The 26167-nt window shown below is 42.7% G+C and overlaps 1 protein-coding gene across 1 annotated transcript in view; it reads left to right on the forward strand.

The window, feature by feature from the left end:
* The window catches only part of TBC1D9 (TBC1 domain family member 9), an 84949-nt gene that overhangs the window by 53630 nt on the left and 5152 nt on the right, over nucleotides 1-26167 (forward strand). Inside the window, exons 8-20 of the mRNA XM_061584889.1 lie at nucleotides 243-413; nucleotides 4187-4337; nucleotides 8434-8648; nucleotides 9606-9723; nucleotides 10291-10576; nucleotides 16010-16139; nucleotides 17938-18036; nucleotides 18137-18205; nucleotides 19581-19821; nucleotides 22243-22308; nucleotides 23201-23287; nucleotides 24138-24212; nucleotides 24320-24420. Of these exons, the coding sequence (XP_061440873.1) occupies nucleotides 243-413; nucleotides 4187-4337; nucleotides 8434-8648; nucleotides 9606-9723; nucleotides 10291-10576; nucleotides 16010-16139; nucleotides 17938-18036; nucleotides 18137-18205; nucleotides 19581-19821; nucleotides 22243-22308; nucleotides 23201-23287; nucleotides 24138-24212; nucleotides 24320-24420 (1809 nt within the window). The remainder of the gene's footprint in view (nucleotides 1-242; nucleotides 414-4186; nucleotides 4338-8433; nucleotides 8649-9605; nucleotides 9724-10290; nucleotides 10577-16009; nucleotides 16140-17937; nucleotides 18037-18136; nucleotides 18206-19580; nucleotides 19822-22242; nucleotides 22309-23200; nucleotides 23288-24137; nucleotides 24213-24319; nucleotides 24421-26167) is intronic.

The following is a 26167-nucleotide window of genomic DNA, read 5'->3' on the forward strand; positions in this document are numbered from 1 at the left end:
CTCAAGCTCAGCACAAAGGCTGGGAGAAGAGAAGGGCAGGCACTGTGACAGGAAAAGAGACACAGGCCAAACTGCTTTCTGCCACATAGCTATTAAAAACTCAGAAAGTCCTTGTGTGGTTTTGCAATTCACAAATCAGTGAGTGCCACTATTCTAGCACAGCTGAAACAAATTGATCCTAGCCCTTTCCTACCCACTCCTGAACAGTTCATAAATTGTGGGGATTTTCCCTCTGCATTCAGGTGTATTCAAGGACAAGTAGCATCCTTTCATCAAGCCCTCAAAGAAGCCTTAGTTCTGAAGCAGATGGAGAACGACAATTCAACCTGAATGGCAACAGCATCCCAACTGTAACACAGGCACTAATGACTATGTACCGGCGGCGTTCACCTGAGGAATTCAACCCTAAATTAGTGGGTCATGGTGTCTTTTTACTCAACTAGATTACTACATTAATTTTTAAAAGAAATGAATTATGAATTATATTATGATTAGCTGCTTGACTTTGTCCTGATGAGGCTGACTCAGCAAAGGAAAAGATTTCTTGTCATGATTTAATTTTTTTAGTAAGATGACTGCATGGTTCATGTTAAAACATGCAGTATGAAATAATAGCATCTTTATTTCTCGTGAGGGATATGAGGAAAGATATTTCAACAACAGAGAATGTGATGTAATGGATGGGCAGTTTCATTCTCCTCCAGTTTATTTAGATTGGGGGTGGGAACTTTTTTTCAGCCCATTGGTGGGTGGAGCCAGGTGCAAAAGTGGTTAGAACAATGTGACTCGTTTACCCCTTTGTATAGTAGGTTACCCTCCAGGCATGCCAAAGTGCCAAAGGTTCCTACACACACATGTGCAAAAACATACATATCTCCATCCTTATCCAGGCAAACAAAAGGCATTAATCACAGTTCAAGACACATTCCAGCCAGAGAAAAGCACTCGAGGGAGTGTGGACGGGTGAGAGCCTGCAGGGCAAATACTCCTTTGGCCCCCAAGCCTTAGGTTCCCCTTCTCTGATTTAGATATATGTATTTTGCTTATGGAATCTGTTGTCAACAAATAAGTGGTAGAGATTGAATCTCAGGTCTGGGGGCCAAACGCAGCCCTCCAGGAGTCTTGGTCTGGCTCTTGGAACTCTCCACAAGCCACATCCTTTCTCCCAGCCACATTCTCTTCTTCAAGGGAAGTGCTTCAAGGGACCTATTAGGATGGTCTGCCCCAGACGCCTGATGGAGCCAGAAGGATTCCTGACTGCGCTGGGAGATTTGGAGCTGTCTGAAGGTCGCCCAGTCGAAACCCTGGTGACAGAGTGGAATAGGGAGATCACCGGGGCGATAGACTGGGTGGCTCCGAAACGTCCTCTCCCCCTGAATAGAACTCAAACCGCACCTTGGTATCCACCACGTCTGCGGGGTCTGAGGCAGGAGGTGAGACGACTAGAACGCCGGTGGTGGAAATCTCGCTCCAAAGACGATCGGACACTGGTTAGAGCAGCAATAGCAGCCTACCAAGTGGCAACAAAGACAGCAAAGAGAGGTTTCTTTGCTGCCTCTATTGCATCCACAGAATGTTGTCCCAGGAGGTTGTTCCAAGTGGTCCGTAGCCTGGTCGGTCCACTTGCGCAGGAACCCATGGAGCACTCTAAAGCCTCCTTTGACTCATTTGCAAAACATTTTGCTGATAAAATCGATTGCCTGAAGAGCTCGATTCCGTACGCCGTGGATACAGGAAGCAGGCCAGAGACGGCCAGTTGCTATCCGGTCTGGTGGGATCGGTTTCAGCCTCTTCCCTCTGAGGAAGTGGACAAGGTGCTCTCTACTGTGAGACGGACCACCTGTTTGTTTGACCCTTGCCCCACATGGCTCATTGTGGGCTGCAAAGAGAGACTGAGTGAAGGGATCAAGGCGGTGGTAAATGCTTCCTTGGAAGAGGGTGCATTGCCATCTGCCCTCAAGGAGGCGGTAATAAAGCCCATCTTGAAAAAGCCCTCCTTGGATCCCCAAGATCTGAACAACTTTTGCCCAGTCTCTAATCTACCATTCTTGGGCAAGGTGATCGAACGCGTGGTGGCCAAACAGCTACAGACACACTTGGAGGAAGCAGATTATTTAGATCCATTCCAATCGGGCTTCAGGACTGGTCATGGAACTGAAACAGCCTTGGTTGCTCTGGTGGATGATTTGAGGAGGGTGTTGGATAGGGGAGAACACTCATTCCTCGTCCTCCTGGATCTCTCAGCGGCTTTTGATACCGTTGACCACGGTATCCTCTTGGATCGCCTGGAGGGAATGGGAATTGGAGGCACTGTTCTACGGTGGTTCCGTTCCTATCTCTCTGACAGGCACCAACGGGTGGCATTGGGAGATGAGGTTTCAGACCCTTGGCCTCTCAATTGTGGTGTGCCACAGGGCTCTATCCTCTCTCCCATGCTATTTAACATCTATGTAAAGCCGCTGGGGGCCATCATCAGGAGATTTGGGTTGCAGTGCCACCAATATGCGGATGACACTCAGCTCTATCTCTCATTTAAGTCCTCACTGGAGTTGGCTGTTGATACTATTTCCAAGTGCCTGGAGTCCGTAAGTGAATGGATGGGAGGAAACAGTCTGAAGCTGAACCCCGACAAGACCGAGGTACTGCTTGTGGGAGACAAGAGAAGATTAGGAGACATTGACCTGGTGTTGAATGGGGTAAGATTGCCCCTAAAGGACCAGGTTCGCAGCCTCAGGGTCATTCTTGACTCCCAGCTGTCCATGGAGGCTCAGGTGTCAGCAGTGAGCCGGGCAGCTTGGTATCAATTACATCTGATACAGAGGCTGCGACCCTACCTTACGGTCCATCTGCTCCCGCGGGTGGTGCATGCCCTGGTCTCCTCTCACTTAGACTACTGCAATGCGCTCTACGTTGGGCTACCCTTGAAGACGGTTCGGAAATTACAACTGGTATAGAATGCGGCGGCACGGTTGATCAAGAACGGCCACCGCCGGGATCATATCACTCCAGTGCTAAAAGATCTACACTGGCTACCAGTTGTCTACTGAGCCCAATTCAAGGTGTTGGTGTTAACCTTTAAAGCCCTATACGGTTTCGGTCCAGTTTATCTAAAGGAGCGCCTCCAGTATCACCAAATATGCCGCCTGACGAGATCGGCCTCACAAGACCTTCTCTCGGTCCCACCAGTGAAAACAGCTAGGCTGGTGCGGACCAGAGAGAGGGCATTCTCGATTGTGGCTCCCGCCCTCTGGAATTCTCTCCCATATGACCTTCGCCATGCCCCCTCCCTGGTAGGTTTTCGCCAAGGATTAAAAACGTGGCTGTTTCAGCGGGCATACAGGATTCCTAGGTAATTTTAGTTTTATAATGTACAGATGTGGGCGGGCTGATTAACTGAAGACTGACGTTATAATTGTATTTATATGTTGTATCTTATTTTAATCTATGTACGCCGCCTAGAGTGGCCGTTCACTCGGCCAGATAGGCTGCCTAAAAATAAAATTTTATTATTATTATTATTATTATTATTTTTGCCTGGCTGGAATGTGTCCTCCTTGCTTGTCTGGATGGAAGGTAGAGAAGAGTGTGTGAGTGGGTGTAGAAACTAGCCTACTCCATAAAGGAAAATTTACATTCATTGCTCCACCCACTTTTATCTCTAGCTACATCCACCATGAGCCTGTGGCTCTCAGAAGGTTGCCCAGAAGGGAATATGGCCTTTAGGCTGAAAAAGGTTCCTCGCCCATAATGTAATCATCTTAGCATGTTTGAAATCATCATGTGGGCATGTAGATGTGGAAAAGCTTTTTTCCCCTCAGAATAGTTAGTGCTTGTAATTTCTCCAAAGACAATCCTGTGATCAGAATTCTAGATTGCCATCCAATTGCTGGATTTTTTTTAAAAAAAATTGCAAATATATGTGTGCTTGAGGGAACACACATACATATTTAGGAGGTGATATCAAGAAGCCATAGTGCAAACATCAAATAAATGTCATGTTAAAATTTCATCTACCAAGAAAGCTTTGCTGAAAGAGTAACTGGAACCACACTCCTGATAACAAAATTAAGGAATTCAGTGAAGTTCAAGAGTACTTTGTTCTTTTGTGAAGTCTGGGTGCATTGCAGGTTATTGTTACTCAATGTTTTTATTCTGTGTTTTGTACTTCTCATCTGTTATTGTTAAGGCAAAAGAATTTTTGAAAGAACAAGCTTGGAAGATTCATTTTGCTGAATATGGCCAAGGCATCTGTATGTATCGTACAGAGAAAACAAGAGACCTTGTGCTAAAAGGTATCCCGGAAAGCATGAGAGGGGAACTCTGGCTACTTCTGTCAGGTGGGTTTCAGTAGATAACATTAATAAAACAATGTTGAGTCAAAAGGTTTCCCAGCTGATCTTCTGTGGAGTTCATTGGATCAGTGCCATAAAGCAGGAGATCCAAATGTTGGTGAGTAAATGAAGATTGTCAGTTGCAATCCTAAGTGTGTTTATCCAGAAGAAATACTCTCTTTGTAGAATTTACTCATTGGTAATTGTGTTGAGGGCTGCAGCCAAAATTGGTGAGGTTTCTCTTACTGGACCAACCAGTAACATTACTGGAATAGCCAGTAAAAACCTTCAGGGTTCTGCAAGACTCATTTTTCTTTTTTTAAGAACAGTATTCCAGATTGGAAAAAATAAGATATTTGAAAGTGAGCCAAGACTTCCTGGAGTGAAGCAGATTTGCTCTTGATTGTAAGACACTGTTTCTTTTGTATCAGTCAATAGTGTTTACCTGGCATTTCAAGATAATTCTGCTTCACAAGGAATGCACACCAAAGCATATAAAAAGGCCCGTCATGCTTCACCTCTATGATGTAGGCATTGGTGTCAAGCTCTGCAAGGAATTTAGCAAGCAGCAGTCAGGTGAAAGATTTCATTTGCCCTTCATTAAGTTGCTAGGTATTATTAAAACATTCAAAATGGCATGTGATAGCCCCAAAGCATGGTACAAATCAAGTCCTTCACCAGTTTGGAAGATGTGCTGTGAGGCTGATCAGGCACGTCAAAAACATCATAACTGTGCCTACTGTGTGGCTCTGAGGGCGGTGAACAAGGCCCACTTCTCTGACACCATCGCATCCTCAAGTAGCTGTCCAGTGGAGCTTTTCCATATTGTCGGGCAGCTCCAGGAAATTGAGTTTTATACCCTTTGGAGGCCCACTGTGAATTGTTTACAAGGCACTTTGAGGGTAAAGTTGCTTGCCTCCATAACAATCTTGATGTGCCATCCACATCTATTGTAGTCCTTAGTGAGGTGTCCAGTGCAACATCTGCTGCAACTTCTTGAGATCAGTTTCAGTTGATGTGGCCTGATGAGGTGGACAAGGTGCTTGCAGTGATGCAGCCAGCAACTTGTCCTGTCAAACCTCTCCCTTATTGGCTTATTAAAGCTTGCCAAGGGGGTATGACCGAGTGGATCCAGGGTGTGGTCAATGTGTCGTAGTGGGAGAGAGTGGTCCTAGCCACCCTGAAAGAGGCAGTGATCCAACCAGTCCTGATAAAGCCCACCCTGGACCCATTTGTTTGTGACAACTACTGCCCAATCACAAATACCCCTCTTTTAGAGAAGGTGATTGAGAGAATTGTGGTGCAGCAATTGCAAGTACTCTTAGATGAAACAGATTATCTTGACCCATTCCATTCTGGATTTAGGCCTGGTTATGGGACTGAACCAGCCTTGGTTGCCCTGATGGATGACCTTTATTGGAAGGACAGGGGGAGGGTGACCCTGTTATTTTACTTGCTCTCTTGGCAGCTTTTGATACCATTGGCCATGGCATCCTTCTGGGCTGACTTGGTGAGATGGGTATTGCAGGTACTGTTTTTACAGTGGTTCCCATCCTATCTCCAAGGTTGTTTTCAGAGAATAGCATTGGGCAATTGTCTTTCAGCCCTCTGGCAGTTATGCTGTGGGGTGCCACAGGGTACCATCTTGTACCCGATCCTGTTTAACATCTATATGAAGCCCTTGGGAGCAGTTCAGGAGATTTGGGGCAAGGTGTCAGCAGTATGCTGATGATACCCTGCTCTATTTCTCTGTAACATCTGAATCAGGAGAGGCCATGCAAGCTCTTGACTTGGTTGTGGGCTGAATGAGGGCCCATAAACTGAGTCTGAATCCTAATAACACAGAGGCGCTGTGGGTTGGTGGTTCCCGAGTTCAGATAATTGGTTAGTCGCCTGCTTTGGATGGGGTCGTACTCCCTCTGAAAGAAAAGGTTCATAGTCTGGGGGTGCTCCTGGATCCATCTTTGTCATTAGAGGCCCAGGTGACCTCAGTGGCTAGTAGTGCCTTTTACCAGGTTCGGCTGGTATGACAGCTGTGGTGATTTCTGGACTGGGACAGCTTGATCACTGTTGGCCATGCACTGGTAACCTCTAGGCTGGATTACTGTAATACACTCTATGTAAGGCTGCCCTTGAGGTTGGTCCAGAAGCTGCAGCTGGTGCAAAATGCAGCAGCATGACTGCTCATTGGAGCAGGGTATCGCCAACATGTCACCCTGCTGCTGAAAGATTTGCACTGGCTGCCAGGCTAAGTTCCTGTTTTGGTGTACAAAGCCCTATACAGCTTGGGACCGGGATACCTGAAATATCATCTTTCTCCTTATATACCCAGTTAGTCACTGCACTCTGCAGGTGAGGGCCTCATGCAGATGCCATCTTATCAGGAGGTCTGCTCCATACAACTTAGGAAGCGGATCTTTAGTGTTGTGGCACCTACTCTTTGGAATTCCCTCCCTTTAACCATCTCTGTTATCTTTTTGGCTCCTATTGAAGACCTTCCTCTTTCAACAAGCCTTTTGAGACCTTATCCCAGTCTGTGTTGAAATAGCTTTTTAAGATATTTTAAAGCTTTTTTAAAAAATACGTTTTGTTTTAATATATTTTAAAGTCTGTTTTTATGATGTTTTAGAATGTTTTTAGTATTTTTGTTTGCTGCTCTGGGCTCCTGCTTGGAGGAGGGGCTGGATATAAATTTAATTTAACAATAACAATAATTTTACAGCAACCCAAATTTAAGGAATATTTTTTAAATACTTCAAGCTGAATTCCATGGCCAGCTCCAGATGGTTACAGGCATTGGCTAGAGAGCCCTAAATGCTGCACGACCATTCCTGCTTTGCATGCATAACCAAGACAGACGGAGTTAGAATGACAGAATTCTGCCCAGTCCTCTTCCAGGTTATGGGGCCTCCTGAGGATGCCTTGCTGAAGTGCCTCCAAAATCTTGGAGCCAGCTGTAGAACTTATAGCTCAAGGCAAGCTTTTGGGGGACTCTCTTAATAGGGGTGAGAAACTGTATAGGGGGATTGGGAGTTTGAGAGGGGGATTAGAGAAGGAAAAGATATAAAAAGAGGGGAGCCAGGAGTAGGGTATGAACTAGAGAGTGCCCCTTAACTGGAAGGGAGATTTGATAATAAAAATCTAAGCTGAGAGCAAGAGTGAATAGGAGAATTCAGGGACAGTTCAGTGTCAGCAACAAATGTATCATTTATGGCTGTGAACCAGCTAGGAGCTATTGTATTTCAAAATGGTTTTAAACAAATAAAGGTTTTTCCCTTGTGAGTTAACCTGCTGCCTAGATCTTGTTTGTGTGGGGAATACTGGGAGAAATCTATATTGGCCCTGGCCACACACTCAAAGAGACACTGAAACACACTTTACTGTTTATTTTACTGTTCTTCTGACAGTCATCTCTCCCCACTCCAGATAATCTGGTCGTGGATTAGGAATGAGTGACTGAGGTGAGACAGGCAGCTCTAGTGACATGGGGAAAGGAACGGGGAGAAAGAAACCAGTCCTGCACATGAGGAGCATCAGAGGCTTGTCACAACCTGTGTATAAGTAATTCACCAGAGAGCATCAACTCTGCTGTCGTATTTGAATGAACTTGTGTGTGTGTGTGCGCGCGCGCGCGCATGTGCGCACACATGTTAGTGTGGCTCTGTTGGGGTTGTTTACAGAATATCTTTGATCTCTCACAGTAGGCTTGCCACTTACTCAGCAAGCTTTTTTGTAGAAGAAGAGGTAGGTGTGTTAACTCATTGTGGTAAGCCAACAGTCTAGTGACGGTTAACTTAAGGGTAGAAGGTTTTGCAAGAACATGACTGGCTTCTTGTAGTGAGTGGCTGGGATCCAAAGAGGCACGTTAGGCACACCTGCCTAGTGGGGTATTTTAATTTTATTTCAACAGCAAATCCTTATGCCATATCACAAACTGTTTATAAAAATCCTCTTAAGCTTCAAAAATGCTTTGCCAAGTAGCATTGGGAGAGGAGAGCATTTCTCCTTGGGCATGCAGAACTAGCTGTGCTGTTGTTCTGAATCCTGGCCTATATCTGTAACCTATTTTCTCTTTTGTCAATATGCTGCCTTGCATTGTTAGGAGCTATTAATGAAATGGCCACCCACGCCGGCTATTATGAAGACTTGGTGGAGAAATCTATGGGGAAATACAATCTTGCCACAGAAGAGATTGAGAGGGATTTACACCGCTCTCTCCCAGAGCATCCTGCATTCCAGAATGAAATGGGTATTGCTGCTCTGAGGAGAGTGCTAACTGCTTATGCATTTAGAAATCCAAACATAGGATACTGTCAGGTAATTGAAACTCCTTTCATTTTTAAGAACCCCAATTCCTTCACTCATCTCTGTATTTATTGTTGAATACTGAGGCCAACCCTTCTATATTCTTATGGTAAATTTTTGTCTAGTAGAGTAGGTTGGAAAATTAAGGTTTTAACAAGTGGGATCTACAACACAACATTGCAGTATACCCTCCCTCCCGACAAGAATGCTCCCTTTCAAGGTTCCAGCCAAGCAGGGCATTCCACCCTTCCCTTCTTTCCCCTCACCGCATCTTTTCTGGTTTTCTTTTCCAGCTGACATCGCTGAACATGCTCAGCCATCATTGGGTTGTGTGTGCAGCTAAGGATGTTTCTTTAGGTTGAAGCTTTTTTGAGAGGGCTTCTGCAAACCTCAAGGATCCCTGAGCATGCTGATACATCCATCTTGTTTCTATTATGTAGCCACCAGTATTCACCACTTGGGCTTGCTATTAAAGGAGTGATTTTGGAATAGCTGAATGCTTTAAAACTGCTAATATGTAGTAATACAATAGGTTATTTCTCCATTTTCATGCACACCATGCAGTCTTTGAAAAGCATGTCTATTGCCTCTGCACACTTGTGAGGAAGGGGGAAAGGAGACTGTATGCACACTATACATATTTGAAGCACATTATTTCTCGCAGAGAATCCTGGTAACTGTAGTTGACCCCTCACAGAGCTACAATTTCCAGCACCCTTAAAACATCTACATCTCCCAAGATTCTTTGGGAGAAATAACATGTTTCAAATGTGCTTTAAATGTATGATATGTACACAGCTGGAGTGTGTGATAACTTGTTGAAAGTGACCAAACTGCATGGTTTGACTTCATTTGGGAAATATTTGCAGGGTAGAATCATTGCTTCTTTCTAAAACTAGGGCTTTATGATTAAATCTGTCATCTAGACTGTTTAAAATCTAGTATATGTCCTTTTGAAACTTTTTCTAGGCCATGAATATTGTTACATCGGTACTGCTTTTATATGCAAAGGAAGAAGAAGCATTCTGGCTGCTTGTGGCTTTGTGTGAGCGCATGCTACCAGATTACTACAACACAAGAGTTGTTGGTATGTTAAAAGAGATTTTAAGAGCCTAATCACTGGTAATTTCACACCTAGTTTTTAAGCTACCAGAAAGTGAGGTGTGATCTGTTAAGGGGGGGGGTACTTGAATTAATTGATCCTGAATGACAGTTGAGTGATTGGCCTCTAACTTATATTTTGGAGTACTGGCTTTTATATCTTGCTTCACATCACAGCCAAACATAGCCTTTCTAATCTGTTAAATAGAAAAATAATTTTTGGTGGACTGCAAATATTAATAAAGACCCTAAGTTATGATAATAATCCAGTTATCTAGACTAGGGCAATAGGACCCAAAGTAAGTGAGGTACAGATTTTGATCATTGTAATGCCTGTTGTCAGTTTTGGAAAACAGATTCTTTGAAATATGTAAACACAAAAAGTAAAGTAAAAAATGAAAGAACCTATTCTTTCTGAGTGGCAAGATACTGTAGTGTAGTCTAGTATAAACTAATTGAAAAATGCTTTCACACTGTTTTCCTAGACAGGCATAAATGTACATTCCACAGATCCATATGTCATATCTGTCAAATTCTGATTTTATCTTGGCAGGTGCTCTGGTGGATCAAGGTGTGTTTGAAGAATTAGCTCGTGATTATGTTCCACAACTGTATGACTGTATGCAGGACTTGGGGGTCATCTCCACCATCTCTCTTTCCTGGTTCCTCACACTCTTTCTCAGTGTCATGCCCTTTGAAAGTGCTGTAGTTGTTGTGGACTGTTTCTTCTATGAAGGCATAAAGGTGATATTTCAGTTGGCACTGGCTGTGTTAGATGCCAATGTGGACAAGTTGCTGAATTGTAAGGATGATGGTGAAGCTATGACAGTGCTTGGAAGGTAAGCTTTGCCTTCTAAAATCTCTTTAATTCTCTCATTGCCTTCTCCAGCACTTTTCTTCTGCTGCCACCTCTGAAGGAGATATGAGGGAGCTGTGAACCACGTAGCCTGTCAAGAAGACCCAGCTCCCTCTGAACTGTATTTAAGCCAGGCTACTGTGGCCCCTTGGCCCCTTAGGACATGTAGTATAGATTTGCTTTATTTTTTTTTAATTTGTAAAGAACTATATATATAAGGAAGCCCCTCTGAGCATTCCATCCTCATAGCTCTATAACTGCCACCTTGGTGACAGCATTTGTATGTTGGCAGCTGATGAAGGCGGAAGCCAAAACGTTTTGGTAGAATAAAAACCTCTGTCTTCTTAATCACAATTACGTGTATGTATATATATACACTATATATAAGTTTATTGCTTAGTCCAAAGACCATTGCAGAACAGAACTGAATACAAAACATTAAGACTTCCATAGTGTCAATAATCACAATGAAAATTAATAAATAAAATATATGTCTTATAAATAAATAGAGCTTTACTTGTAAAACAGGAAAACATTACTATAACAGGAAATAAAATGATATTTAACATTTAATATATTGTCAGAGAGCATTTTATGCACTCATATCTCCAAATCTCTGTGACACTTTACAGAGATGGAATCCAGGCACTTTTCTCTGCATCTAGCAGCCTTCACCGCAGATGCAGTGACCCTCCAGATTACATACTGATTTGTTGTCTGTAACAGAAAACTGAGTTTCTCTTTTCAATATTTTATTTTCTTTAGGAACAGCCCTAAGTAACTTTCTCTAATGTCGGTATATAACCAACACTCAAGTGTGTATTGAGCCAAGTCCTCCAGAACTGGGTCTCCACAAACACTCAACCTATCTTGTTCTGGTATACTATAAAATCTCCCCCATTTCATCATCATATCCACTTGTTCCAAGTGTAAGCGTGTAAAAGCTTTACAAAGTCCATTGTCATGGGAAATGACAGGTATTGTTCATATAGTGCTCATGTTTTAAACTGGCCAGCCATTTCGCTGTTCCTGAGGATGTGAGGGCAGTTACATCAATTTGTATTCCTACATCAGACACTCTTTGTTTAAAGATATTACTTGTAACATTCATCCTTGGATTCAGTACCTGAGCAGAGAATCCAAAATTTGGAAGTAGTTTTAAAAGTTTCTGCAACCAAAAGTTTCCTTGGGGAAGTGTCCTCTGTTCCTCCAGGCAGATCTTAGGGAGCCTTTCTTCCATTAGGTTATTTATTCTGCACCAATACCGTGTATTCCGGCGTATAAGACGACTGGGCGTATAAGACGACCCCCCAACTTTTGACCCTGATACCCGTTTAAAAAGCCAGCATCCCTCTCCCCTTTCTTCCCTGCGTGGCCAGCGCCCCCTCGCCCCATAGCCCACACCGACCTGTGGGCGGGGATGCGCTGCGCCCCGGCGCGGCCTTTGCCCACCAAGAAGTGGATGTCGCTGAGCACCTCGTTGTTGAAGAGGAAGGCGAAGCGCTCCTGCACCGTCGGCTTCGTCGCCTGCCAGTTGTAGGCCGGCTCCCGTGGCGCCAGCGGGCCGGAGGCGGAGGCGGCGGCAGCGGCAGAGGGCGCCAAGGAGGAGGCCGCAGGGGCAGCTGTCGGCAGCGGGTTCCCGCCTCCGCCGCCTCCCGCTGCTGCTGCCGCCGCCCGGTGGTTATGCGTCAGCGGAGGCACCGGCGCGGCCTGCGGCGGCAAGAGCAGCAAAAGCGGCCCGCCGTTGGCCGCCCAAGGAGGAGCAGCCGCCGCCACCGCGGCCCCGTCGCTCACCTGAGCAGCCGCGGGCGGAGGAGCAGCAGCAGCGGCGGGCGGAGGAGCAGCAGCAGCGGCGGGAGGCGGCGCAGGCGAGGCCGCCATGGAGGAGAAGGACGCGGGGAGGCTGCTACTGGTGCTGCTGCTGCTCCCCACCCCGGCCGCCATTTTGCGACGGAGGAGGAGGCCACACAGGGCGCCGCCTTCGCCGCGGTGGAGGAGGCGGAGATGGTGGGACGGAGGAGCAATGGGGATTCCCCTCAGGGGAGGGGACGCCGGGCCAGGCTGCGAGCAGGAGAAATACTGTATATTCCGGCGTATAAGACGACTGGGCGTATAAGACGACCCCCAACTTTTGAGAAGATTTTCCTGGGTTAAAAAGTTGTCTTATACGCCGGAATATACGGTAATTTACCATCCTGACATATATTAACCTGGAGATCTTTTCCATGCCCAGTTCAGCTCTAGTTAGATAACCTGGAGTGGATTATGAAACCCCTAAAATGGTACGCAGGAAGCGGTTTTGGATTCTTTCAATTTTAGAAAGACCTACAAAGCCACAGATTTCAGTGCCGAAAATTAGCATTGGTATCACCTTCACTTTAAAGATGTTTGAAACTGGGTGCAGTGAGCCTGGATATCTGTAATTTAGTAGTCTGTTTAAAGATTGTAAAGAGGCAGCTGATTTCATTTTTCTTTATTTGTAAGGCCCCAGATCCTGAGGCTGAGAAGATAATACCAAGATAATAATAGGATTTTACCTGCTCTAGCTCTTTGAATAAGCCATCTGTGCGTTTTTCTCTTACTTGTTACTTATCAAATCACTACGCTCCCACTATATGGCAGCCTAGATACTTTTATCTGTCTCTCTTTGTGTAAGACTCTACATGTATATTATCACATATAGGATACCTGCCATATACATCTTAGATATTAAAGATGCCTGCTTTTCTTACCCCTTTTATACCTCCACTGTCCCAATTTAGTTCCCAATAATTCTTTTATTCACTCTCCCCCGTGCACACGCATATGTACGTGCACACACACGTACACACAGAAGCTGGGCTTAGGCATGGGACAGACAGACCAGGAGACTTCTATTTAAAAGTGAAACAAATACAAACTCATTTATTAAACATTTATAATGTAATGGGATTATTTGCAGGTGAAAGGTAAGATAATGCTTTGTTTGATGTTTGCTTTAAGATATTGCAATTACTTTAAAGAGATACAGTTTCTTTAAATAGATGTCATTTACTTTCTCTAGTTCTCTTCCATAATCTAAACTAATAGCTCAGGGGTAGCCAACAAGATGCCTGCTGTTCCTGAACTATAACTCCCATCATCCCTGACCATTGGTTATGCTGCCTGGGGCTGATGAAAACTGGAGGCCATCAACATGTGGAGGGCATCTTGCTGGCTACTCCTGCAATAGCCAATTACCCTTATGTTGTCCTTTCCCAGTTAACTCACAGACTAAACAGACCTGAAATCTTCCCTCTTGTCAGGGTTCTCTTCACCCCAGTTAATTTGCAAGCTTGAGTGAGAACTTAACTAGAAGTCTTCCTTCTGGTAAGAGACTCACTGCTTCTTGAAGACAGCTGCCAGAAACTGACAATTTCTGGAGGATTGCGGCTGGAATTTCTCTCTTCTGAGTCTCTTCCTCAGTCCTTTGATGACAATCTCCTCACAGTCTCCTTCAAACACTGCTGTACCTGTATTTTTATTCTCTTCACTGAATGAAATTATTGTCATTCTTCAGCAGAAGCATCTAATCAATCACAAGGTTCTCTCTCTGAAATTTCTACATCTCACTGGACAATAAGGAACAATCAGTTTAAATGGAATGCCCACTGAAGGACCTATTATGGTCTAACCTTATGGATTCTTTTGCCCCATATAAAAGCCAGTTCTACTGTCAACTGTCATTAGCAGAAAACCTCACAAGGCCTATAGCCACCTTTTTAGTAACTGTACCAGCTTAACTATTCTTTCCCCCTTTTATTCAGTTAACTATTTACAAAACAATTTCTGTAACAGACCAGTATTTTTACATTTAAATATTTCCTCAGTTTCTTCGCAGTGCTGTATTTCTTATGTATTAAATCTAGATTACTTAGTTGTAATATTGGATGTATCCTATGTTTATTGAATTTCTAAAAATTATTTTAATACATTTGTTTTAGTATGTTCAAATATTCTGTATTTTGATAATAAGTTGATATTTGCTGTGAGTCACTTCCAGTACAGTCACTGTGTTAAAGTGGAATACACATAAACTAAACTTAAAATATCTTATAATTGTAACCATCCTACTTGCACTAATAGCACATCACTCCCCGCCTTCGAATTAGTAATTTTGCATTGCCCAAAGGCTTTCCATATAAGGAAAGCATAGACATTCAGTGAAGAACTTTGACTTATTGTGTTCTGTCTTCCTAATTAGCCCTTTGCTAGCATTGGAGCAGCGTTGCTTGAGTCTGTTTTTTCCCCTGCCTCTGGCACTATGATATGATTTCATTATGAGTACTGTCTTAGAGGAACCACTAGCTTGAATCAGTATAATACAGTACTGACAATCTTGGACCGCGAACAGCACCCAAAGCAAAATCTTTCCCAGCTCTATTACTGAGGGCTCTTGTTGGGGGGGGGATCACCCTGTGATCTCATGCATGCAAAGTATGTGCATTTCAATGCAGCTATAGCTTCATCTCTCATTATAGATCGTACTGCAGTCTAAGTAAGCCCATAAAAGTTACTAGTCTTGAAAGATTTTACTGGCCTGTTGGGGGCGGGGGGACGGGACTGAGAGCTGAATTTCTATGCTGGGTGCAGAGGAGGGGGCTTCCCATCTTTATCAGCTCACTTGATTTCGATGCTGGGCTATCTGTCCACTAGCCCACTCACTCAACTGCATGGAATCCCTGATCATCTATGGCTCGTGCTTAAATACAAATCTGTCTTATTCAGAGTTTAATTACAGGTTGTGCTGTATTTTGGGAAGGCGTTTAATTACACGTGGTTGGGAATTCCAGACAGTGATGTGATCATCAGAGTGCTGTGTGTCATAGATTCTACAAAGGATAACTACTTTGGTATCTGCAAACCCTACACGTTTGTCACTACATTTCAGAAACCTCTGCTCTTTTATGTGACTTTCCAAAGATGAGGCACCATGCCACTTGGCTTCATCCCCAAGCTCTGCCAACATTTCCCCCCCCCATGTAGCGAACTGGAAAGGACAAGTGAATTGCCTTAGTCGAGCGACTATCTCTCGGCCTCCATAAGGAAGATACTAGTGATGGCCTCCATTATGGGGTTGATGCTACAATTCGAGATAATTCAGCATGCTTTTGAGTTTTTTAGGAATGTGAGAAGTTGCCTATATACAGTGTTTGACCATTGGTCCATCTAGTTCAGTGCTGTACTGTTTACACTGACTGGCAGCAGTCCTCCAGGGTTTCCGACGGGACATTCCCAACCTGGAGATGTCAAAGACTTGTCTCGTGTATGTCTGTTTGTTTGTTTTAAATAAACTTTGGGGGAGAAATAGGATGTACCATGTCTTTAAACTTGGATTGATTTTATATGCTGCAGAGTGCTTTAAGGTGCATCATTTGATTTCTCTTGCCATCTCCAGGTATTTAGACAGCGTGACCAATAAGGACAGCACTCTGCCACCAATTCCTCACCTTCACTCGCTGCTCAGTGATGATGTAGGGCCTTATCCTGAGGTGGATATCTTCAGGCTCATCAGAAGTTCCTATGAGGTGGTTTGACAAACATATTTTCAATTAAATGTTGAAACATAAGGGATGAAATGCAGAAACAAGCAACGTACTTGGCTCTACACATGAGGAAGTGAATGAGTCTCGTGCTGCAATCCTATACAGTAGGGCCCCGCTAATACGGTGGGTTAGGGACCAGGCCCCTGCGGTAAAGCGGAAATCGCCGTAAAGCTGGGCCCCATAGACTATAATGGGCTGCGTTGTGAAAAAATGACGCGAAAATGGCAAAATCGGCTTTAAAACGGGGCATTCCCCCTGCTTGAAAGCCGCCGCATCAGCGGAACGCCGTAAAGTGGGGCCCTACTGTACCTCCCTCCCTAGGAGTAAATACCATTGAACTTAATGGAACTTACTTCTGAGTAGACATTTATAAGTTTGCACTGGTAATCATCCACAAGACTCCCCTTCTCTCACACAGATGGTTATGAGAGGTGCACACATCCATCTTAGCCCTATTCAGCATTCAAAAGGAAGCATGAGGGTTTAAACTGGGGAAGAGGAGCAGGTGCATGCACGCCAGCACTGCCCCCAATGGCCTGGCACACCTGCTTTGTAGAAGGTCTGAAGGGAGCTTTTTGAAGTCTGGCAACCAGAACTGTACACAGCATTCTAAGTGTAGTCACATCATAAAGGTATTGTGATATTGGCAATTTTATTTTAATGCCTTTCCTAATGAGCACTAATAAGGAATTCACCTTTTTCTCCGCACACTGACACCACACCATGGATCAACATTTAAATTGAGCAGTCTACCACAACTCCAAGATATTTCCTGGTCAGTCAGCACCACCATCAGTTCAGACCCCATAATCATGTATGTGAAGTTAAGATGATTTTCCCCAGTGTGCATCACTTTATACTTGTTTACATTTAATTGCATTTATTATTTTAATGCTCATTCTCCCAGTTTGGAGAGATACTTTTGGAGCTCCTCGCAGTCATTCCTTTTTTTTACTTGCTACCCTGAACAATTTCATCAACAAACTACCTATTACCTTCCGGGCTAAGTTCAAGGTGCTGGTTGTGGTGTACAAAGCCTTATACAGCTTGGGACCAGGACACCTGAAAGACCATCTTGCTCCTTATATACTCAGTCGATCACTGTGCTCTGCTGGTGAGGGCCTCCTGCAGATACCATCTTATCAGGGGTCCATTCCCCACAACCTAGGAAGCAGACCTTTAGTGTAGTGGCACCTACCATTTGGAATTCCCTCCCCTTAAATATTAGACAGGTGCCATCTCTGTTGTCTTTTCGGTGCCTATGGAAGACCTTCCTCTTTCAACAAGCCTTTTAAGTAGAGACCTTATCACAGTCGGCGTCTGTGTTGGAATTGCTTTTTAATACATTTTTAAAGCTTTTTTTAAAAAATGTTTTTAAAGCTGTTTTAAAAAATGTTTTTAAGGATGTTTTGTTTTAATATGTTTTTAAGGATGTTTTGTTTTAATATATTTTAAAGTCTGTTTTATGATGTTTTGGAGTGTTTTTAGTGCTTTTGTTTGCCGCCCTAGGCTTCTGCTGGGAGGAAGGGCGGGATATAATTAATAATAATAATAAATAACAACAACAAACTTGGTTGGCTCACCCCTTAGTTGCTTGCCCCTAACTCTAGGTCGTATATGAACAAGTTAAAAAGCCCACGTCGCACTGCTGATGCATGAGGGAACCCACTTTTCACATCCCTCTGTTGTGAGAACTGTACATTTATTCCTACTCTGCTTCTTGTTCTTTGACCACTTTGTTGGTTCTACAGCAAAATTGAATGATGATTTTTCCCTATAGAAATTTGGAAGTATACGAGCAGATTTGATTGAACAAATGAGATTCAAACAGAGATTGAAGGTGATCCAGACTCTTGAAGACACAACCAAACGCAATGTGGTAGGCTTTTGGAGTGCTTTTCTAATCAACTGTCTCTTGAATTTGGAAGTTCTCATGTCTTCCATGTACCTAAATTCTTTCTACTTTCATATTTTGAAAGGTGCGAACCATAGTGACAGAAACATCTTTTACTATAGACGAGCTGGAGGAACTCTATGCCCTTTTTAAGGTAATTTTGAAATAGCTGTGCAGTTCATGAATTAATTTAGTAGTACTAGGTAGATTACACATCTGCCTTATCATATGTTCCCAACAATTTCAATTGAATTTAAGTTTGTCAAAACAGTTTAGAAGGAGAGAGAAAATTTATAAATCCTGTTTGAGTTCATCCAGAGAAAATGTTTAATCCATAATGCAGAAGCAACTATTTCACCTTTGGTGGCACTTACGTGGGTATAATAAATTTAATATGCCAAGTAAAGTAAGTGTTGTGCTTGATTGGGAAACAAAACTGACCTTTTAGTTGTCATGTAGCAGATCTTTCAGGGATCATAAGTGATTAAAAATTTAAAAATTTCCACTAACTTTTCCCTGTAAAACCATCATAGCTGCACATGTTGAAAAAAAGAACTTAATGGCAATCAAGACAGCTCAGATCCATGACACTAAATTTGGAGATTCAACCCTCCTTTACGTCAGCTACTGTAGCAAAGTCCCTACATCCACGACACAACTGATGCTGAGGCACATGTTAATAGCTTGGATTGAATCCAGACTTTGATTCAGCAGGCAGAAGCATTGCCTGACTCGAGTTCAACTTGAGAGACATTCCCACTGGCAAAGGGGGTAGGGAGGTGACTTTTGCTGCTTACCCCCTCCCACTGAAGCTCCCAGCAACACCTTCCATACTGTTTTGGAGGGTTGTGAATCCTCTAGAACAGAGAGAGATGGCACTCCTTCCCTCACCACTATCTTGCTAGAGGGGAACCCTCAACTGGATCAAAAGCCTTCCCAGAACAGAAGGAGTCTTCCTGGCTGCAGAGGGAGAAGTCTGGATACATTCTCTTCTGTCTGCACAAGATACTAACTCTTGAGTTCCATGGAAGAAAAGAAAGTTATAAATGTAATGAAATAAATAAAACTCTTCTGCATAGATGCATGATTTGAATGGGGCAACTTGGGCTCTTCTCTCTCCATAGTTGACAATCCTCCCCCTGATCGCTATTCACATGTGTTGGGGTGCGGGGAGGGTAAGTATAATACATGCTTCCATAGCACTCGTGGACTTGGCCACGCCAAAGGTGCCCATCCAGAAGTATCCATCATAGAAAAGATTATGTACTGGAACATATAGATTGTTACTGTTGTGCTCTATGTAAACTTTAGTGCATTTGTGGCACTGAATGAGTCATCCTGGTATAGTAGTAATAGACCTGTAATGTTAAACACTTACCTATATGCTGACAATTCTCACGGTGAAATGTATTTGTCAACGTTTGTACATGACTAAAAGTAGCATAAATCATGATGACAGGTGCTGTTGCTGAAATAGATGCAAAGACTGTAATAATAATGACAGTGTCCTGTGCCTTGCTTTTCTTCAGGCAGAGCATCTCACTAGCTGCTACTGGGGAGGCACCAGCAATGCCACTGACCGACACGACCCAAGCTTGCCTTATTTAGAACAGTACCGCATTGACTTTGAGCAGTTCAAGGGCATGTTTGCTCTCCTCTTTCCTTGGGCCTGTGGTACTCACTCTGATGTTTTGGCTGTACGCTTATTCAGATTGTTGGATGAAAATGGAGATTCCTTAATCAACTTTCGGGAGTTTGTCTCTGGGCTAAGTAAGGAGAATGCATGCATTAAACTGTTTTACTAAACCTTAGCCTTTCTGTCTCTTTTGTATTAACTATGAAATCGTTGGCTTGGAATGAGATCTTATCTCAGACGGTTAGATGTATACAGCCTTTTAAAATGTATGTTCTAATAACTCAGCTATGGTTGTATCTTCTGTGGTCACTTCTAAGCAATAAGTAATATGGGGGGGTTAATATTTTGGCCCCCAAATTCAGTTATAACTTTTTGTATCTACTGGAAAGGGAAATATCAGTGTTTGTATTTGTTATTCACAATTTGACACTTGGATTTGGATTCTGCAATAAAATTAATGTATATTTGTTGTATAGCAATTACATAATAAGCCATAATATAAACATGTCAGAAGTGGGTAAAAAAAATCTTCATTCCAAAAGCCAAACAACATTTGAATTGAGCTCTGCACAGTAGTGCCTGGATATCTTGTGGTTAAGAGTTTTAAAGAGGTACATTGTGTGTCAGTAAAGTTTGCTTATGGCATGTTTTATTTTCTAACAAAAGCCCAGTTTATCCGATTCATGTGATATTCTCATATGGTCAAGGTTTTCCACAATAAGTACGCTGCTCTGAGGCAATATAGCAACATTACAGACACCAACAATAGGAATGTGATGTTGATACATTGGGGGGCAATAAAAATGAATACATTATTAGTTTCATTTTCAAAGACACTCAGCTCAATCCATCGCTTTTTGCATGTTCAACTCTGCATGCAGGGAGGGAATCCTCACAGGGATTCTATAGAGCTGTTCCCACCCATTCAGTGGTAGAGCACTTGTTTTTGCATACAAAAGTGCCCAGGTTCAAGCCCCAGCACCTCCAAGGTAGAACTGGGAAAGATTCCTGTCTGAAACACTGGATAGCCTCTGCCAGTTGGTGTAGATCAGCCTTTCCCAACTAGTGGGCCACCAGATGTTGTTGGACCACAACTCCCATCAGCCTCAGCCAGCATTGCCAACGGTCAGGAAAGATGGGAATTGTGGTCCAACAACATCTGGTGGCCCACTAGTTGGGAAAGGCTGGTGTAGATAATACTATGCTAGATGGATCAATGGCCTGACTTGGTGTAATGCAGTTTTCTGTGTGAACACAGTCACAAAATTCCTCCACATCAGTCCTCAGCTGGTTATGCTGCAGCAAGCCTAATCAGTAGAGATACAGACAGGCTCTTCTGTGCCTTCTGTAGCGAGATGAAGCAGCCTGCTCCTCCCCAGCTCCCAACCTACAGGCCATACCTATTCTTTGTTTGTTTCATACCTGCTCTTGGTGGTCAGATTCTGTCTTTTATTCTATATTAATTCAAAACTTGGATGTAAGTTCTACTCGTACCAACAGGTGCAACTGGGCTGTGACATCCAGTAGCGCACAGGTCCAACTTTGAGGATCCATAGTTTTGTCTGCACACCCCTAAGTCCTTTGGAATCGACCCCTAAAGGGCCTGATTCTATCAAGCATACTTCTGGAAATACTTGTGACGTACTGCCACTGCAAAGCCAGGAATTCAGCACACATTATAGTAAAGCAAAAGTGTATTCAGGAAAACAATGGGTTTTCCCAGCCAAATCATGGCTGTAGTACATTTAGAGAGCAGCAAAAGGTTTGTACATATCTAAACCAGCTTTTAGATTGATTTCTAATGTTATGATGAGATATCTTAACCCAGTATGCCAAGGCATGCAGATTATGGGATCCTTTCCCTGTGGTATGTAGGGGGAGACTGATTTTTTGCATACTTAGTAGGTTTAAGTAATGAGGCTTTTTAAAACCACGTTGCACAATATTCATTGGGAAAAATGTTTTACCAATTTCAAGTGCTTTCTTTCTTGCTACCTTAAGTAATTCCTTATAAAAAGAAAACGATATAGTCTAATTATTCTGCAGCAAAAGAATGAATTTTACCTTATCAGCAGGAACAAAACACAAACGGAGATTGTGTATTGACAGCTAGGAATACAGTAGAAAATCAAAACGTATAGCTGAGGGGAGCAACATCTTAAAACTAGGAAATTAGTATATTTTAGAGGGGGGTAATTTTGTTTTCAGATTAAGATAATGGTGGTAGCTTAAAGCAAAGAACCAATAAAATGTGATTATTTTATTTATTAAATTTATATCCCACCCTTCCTCCCAGTAGGAGCCCAGGTTGCCACGAAGTCTAAATTGTATTTGTGAGGCCACATTAGATTACCACGTTACAACTTTTCTGGTGTTTAAAGAGTGAGTAATCCCCCCTGGCTTGCTACGTATTTTTATGAAGGTTAAATATAGATTAGGGATAATACCTTATTTAAGATAGATGAAGACTTGATTTCCAAATGTTTGGAAGAGTGTGTGTTGTGGTTATAATATATAATTAGTAATTCTAATATAACAAATATGACTACTTCTAGGTGCAGCATGCCATGGAGATCTTACTGAAAAGTTGAAGCTGCTGTATAAAATGCATGTTTTGCCTGGTAAGTAAGCATAGGGCCATTCCATGCTTCAGAATTCTGCTGAAGATGCAATTCTACTCTTCTCCCCCCCCTTATATGAGGGTAAGCCCCACTGACATCCGTAAACCTTACTTCTGTGTAGACATGCATATGATTGCAGTGGGGCACTTGCTATAGCTGTGATCCACCAACCAGTAGTGAGATTTCTATTCCCACATACTAAAGGAAAGAGTTGTTGTATGATGAGATATAGCCATGACTCTGTGTTTGATCAAAAAGATGGGTGCTGCCGTGCTAGATAGAATAAGTACATAGACAAAAAAATGTTTATACAACTAGTCAGTATAGACCGAGGATGGGGAACTTGTGGCTGTCCAGATCTTACTGGACTCTAACCCTCATCAGCTCCAGCCAGCACGGCCAATGGTCAGAGATAGTGAGAGTTGTAATCCAACAAGATTTGGAAGGCTGCAGCTTCCCGTTCTGGGCTACAGGTGCACAGTAACTAGTATTATCTTTATTCTTATTACTACAACTATATGGGCCATTGATTTATGCCCCCAAATTGCCCAGCCATGTATGTATCTGCCTTGTGATGCCCACCATTTTGCTTCTAAGAGCCTAAATGTCTCAACGGGGACCATAATTAAGCTTCTGTTCAACTGATTAGCACATCTATCTATCTTTGGACTGTATATGCCCAAAACACTTACAGAAACATTTTTATGTAGGAAATGCTGTTTCATAAAATTATCCATTAATAATTTATTATTGTCCTGGAATAAGTAGTGAACTTTTCTATAATATATAGAAAAATATTCTATAATATATACGTGGAGGTACTTTTCAGATATGTGCAGGTGGGCCGATTGATCTGTCCAAGTATGCTAATACATGATGCTTCTTTGCACAGACCCATCCTCCGATCAAGAAGAGCCAGATTCTGCTTTTGAAGCAACACAGTACTTCTTTGAAGACATCACACCGGAGTGTACACATGGTACAGGACTTTATCTCAGATCCATCATCTTTCTTCTTTCATGATTACATCATTAACTATAAAAGGCAATTTCCCCATCAAATATAAATTGAGATGTTCTTGTACCTAGAATAAAATACTAACTACTGTTTCCCTCTTAATATCAGGAGGACTATGATTTTAATAAGGAATCCTCTTCAGTGTTGGGCAAATGTTATGGCCTAATAAGTAGCTGGAAAACTTTCATTTCTAAATGTTTAGCCCCATGATGGACCTAAGGATCTTTTGACTGTCACAAATCTGACTAGAATTTGCTCATCATGCAGTGGTCACTCCATGTAAGCATATAGTCCACACTAGGGGGGCATGGTATAGTCACTCCATGCAAGCTTAAATAACCTAAGGATGCAACGCTTAGGTGGGAGGCAAAGGAGGGGATGACAGACATTTTAAACCTCTTCATGCAATGCCCTGCTAGGCTGTTACTAGCAGGGTGGAAATGAGGATGGAGCAGCACTTTTGCACTCCTCTGTCCTTTTTGAGGGAGGGCAGTTAATTTCCCCCCCTATTGGAAACAAGGTAGTACTTGGGTGAATTATACCATCCTCTTCCCCATTTATGTCATGCCCTCTAGTGTGGACAGAATATAGCAGGATGTTCACACACATGCACATACACAGCATGATACCTCCAGCTGTGTTGGAAAATGCAAGAGCAATGAATGAATTGTGTTAGGAGCTGTCTATCCAGAAACACCATCCAAAAGCTTGGCTCATACCAGATTTCCCAGCCTTGTGCTTAACTAATGTACTCAACTGTATAAATACAGAAGTCTCTCAAACTACATTAATTTTGTTTTTCTGAATCTTAGTTGTTGGCATAGACAGCAGGAACAAACATGGAGCAGATGAGGCATTTGTCAATGTGAGTGTGAAAACTGAAAAAGGTATGCATTTTATCTTGTTTGCTAAATTGGAGGGGGTGGGGGAAATATCTTTTTTAGAAGAACTTGAATAAGAAAAAATTATCTTCTGGACAATTGATTTGTCATAGGTAAGAAGAACTCTCAAGAAAATAGAAACTACCTTAGAATGTGGAGCCAAGAGAATAAAACCAAAGCAAAGAATGCGAAGGACTTGCCCAAACTCAGTCAGGTAAGTTTTTTTCTGCCACGTAAAAAAGTGTGTAGGAACTAAATCCCTATATCCAGCACCTGACCTTAGAGTGGGTTGTTGAGTCTGCAAGTGCATCCTGTAACAGGTAGTACAGTCAAATTCATTATCCCTGTTGCTTCTAAAACCAAACTGAACAGAAGATCCCCTTTCCCACTTACTCCAGCTGGCAATCAGTGCTGTAAAAGCTGCAATACCAACCATTTCTTCAGCAAAAGGATAGCTATAGGAACATACGCATGCTGCAGCTGCACGGAATGATCTGTGGATCAAACTCTTAGATCATTTTTTTTAATTATAAAACTAGTTTAACTCTTTATTAGAAAAATTTCAAGATGGATGGATTTCAGATAGAATACTGTTAGTGCATTTAGATTTCAGTCATAGGCCAAAAAGAAAAATGCACAATTTGTTTGCATGCACAGTCCTTTGGAGAATAGTGTTCCAATTGCAGATGTATAAATGAAACAAAGATTTGGGGGGGGGGTTAGAATCTGAGGTGGAACAACCACCAAATCAAAAGCCCTGCTTGGGAGAGGGAGTTTCCCAAGGTTCTTTCTTCTTTTTTGGACCAATAGTTTGTTTTCTTTTATGACCTTCTCTCCCATTGGTCCCAAAAGCTTTCAGAATCAGATCCAGATGCCCCTCCAGGGACCATAGGATTCCTCTCTTAATGCTCAGGATTGCCATCCACTGTTGTTCCATGGAGGGTAGCATTCTGAGCCCTGTACCTTAATGTGGCAGCAGCCACAGCTGGGAGCAGATCCCAAACACTGACTAGCACTGGGACCCCTTTGCTCACCTGGCAGCTTTTGCAGCTCTGGGAAAGGCAGACGTGGGGGGAGGGGCATGCCTGCATTCAAAAGCCAGCTGGCAACAGTGGGGAGAGGAGGAAAAATAAACGATTTCAAAAGGCAAAGGCTCCCTCCCATCTGAAAAATTGCTGGGGTGTTGAGAAGAGAGTGAGAGAGACTGAGTTTTATTCTCCCCCCTCTGCTTTTTTTTGGGGGGAAGGGGTTGCTTTTGTTGTTTTTGCTTCCTAGTACGCTTTGAACTGCAAGAATGTGAGGCAAACATATTCATTTATTTAAATTGAGTTTGCAACTCTCAAATCCTGAAGTCAGCTAGTTCACTAATGTTCGCTTGATAAAAACCAAAGTAATCCTAAACAAATGGGAGTTTGTAAAAAGCCTGCACTCTGAATTTAGTTAACAGTGAAACTAATTTCTAGAGTATGCTCTACTCTTTTCTGTTTCTTCAGGAGTGGGGGCAGTAAATCCTCAGTAAAATATAGCATGTTGGAACTATTTGAGGCTACATTTTAATTTATAATGTATTAATAATAATATTAATAATAAATATGTGAAAATACTGGAAAATCTCATTTGATATAATTCTCCATTTTGCTGTTAGTAAATCTGTTGTATAAAGCAACTGGTTAAAGATATGTCATTGGAACAACTGGTGTAATTGAATCCCAAATGTCCTAAGGTTTTTTTGCTAGCTTAGGCAAGTTAAGGAGGCACTGACAATGATTAGAACACATGATTGTTATGTATATATCTCCATAACCTGTTTAAAGCATTTCAAGGCTGTTCCAGGTGTTTTCTGCCAAGACATGGGAATGAAGGTTTCCTGCTTCCTCATTCAATTTTGGCTAATTTTGCCTGTGTAAAAATGTTACAGAGCACCCACACATTGTGATTTGCCTCAGGCCCTGCACCCTGCC

This window comes from Rhineura floridana, chromosome 9 (genome assembly GCF_030035675.1).
Source record: "Rhineura floridana isolate rRhiFlo1 chromosome 9, rRhiFlo1.hap2, whole genome shotgun sequence".
Classification (NCBI taxonomy): Eukaryota; Metazoa; Chordata; class Lepidosauria; order Squamata; family Rhineuridae; genus Rhineura; species Rhineura floridana.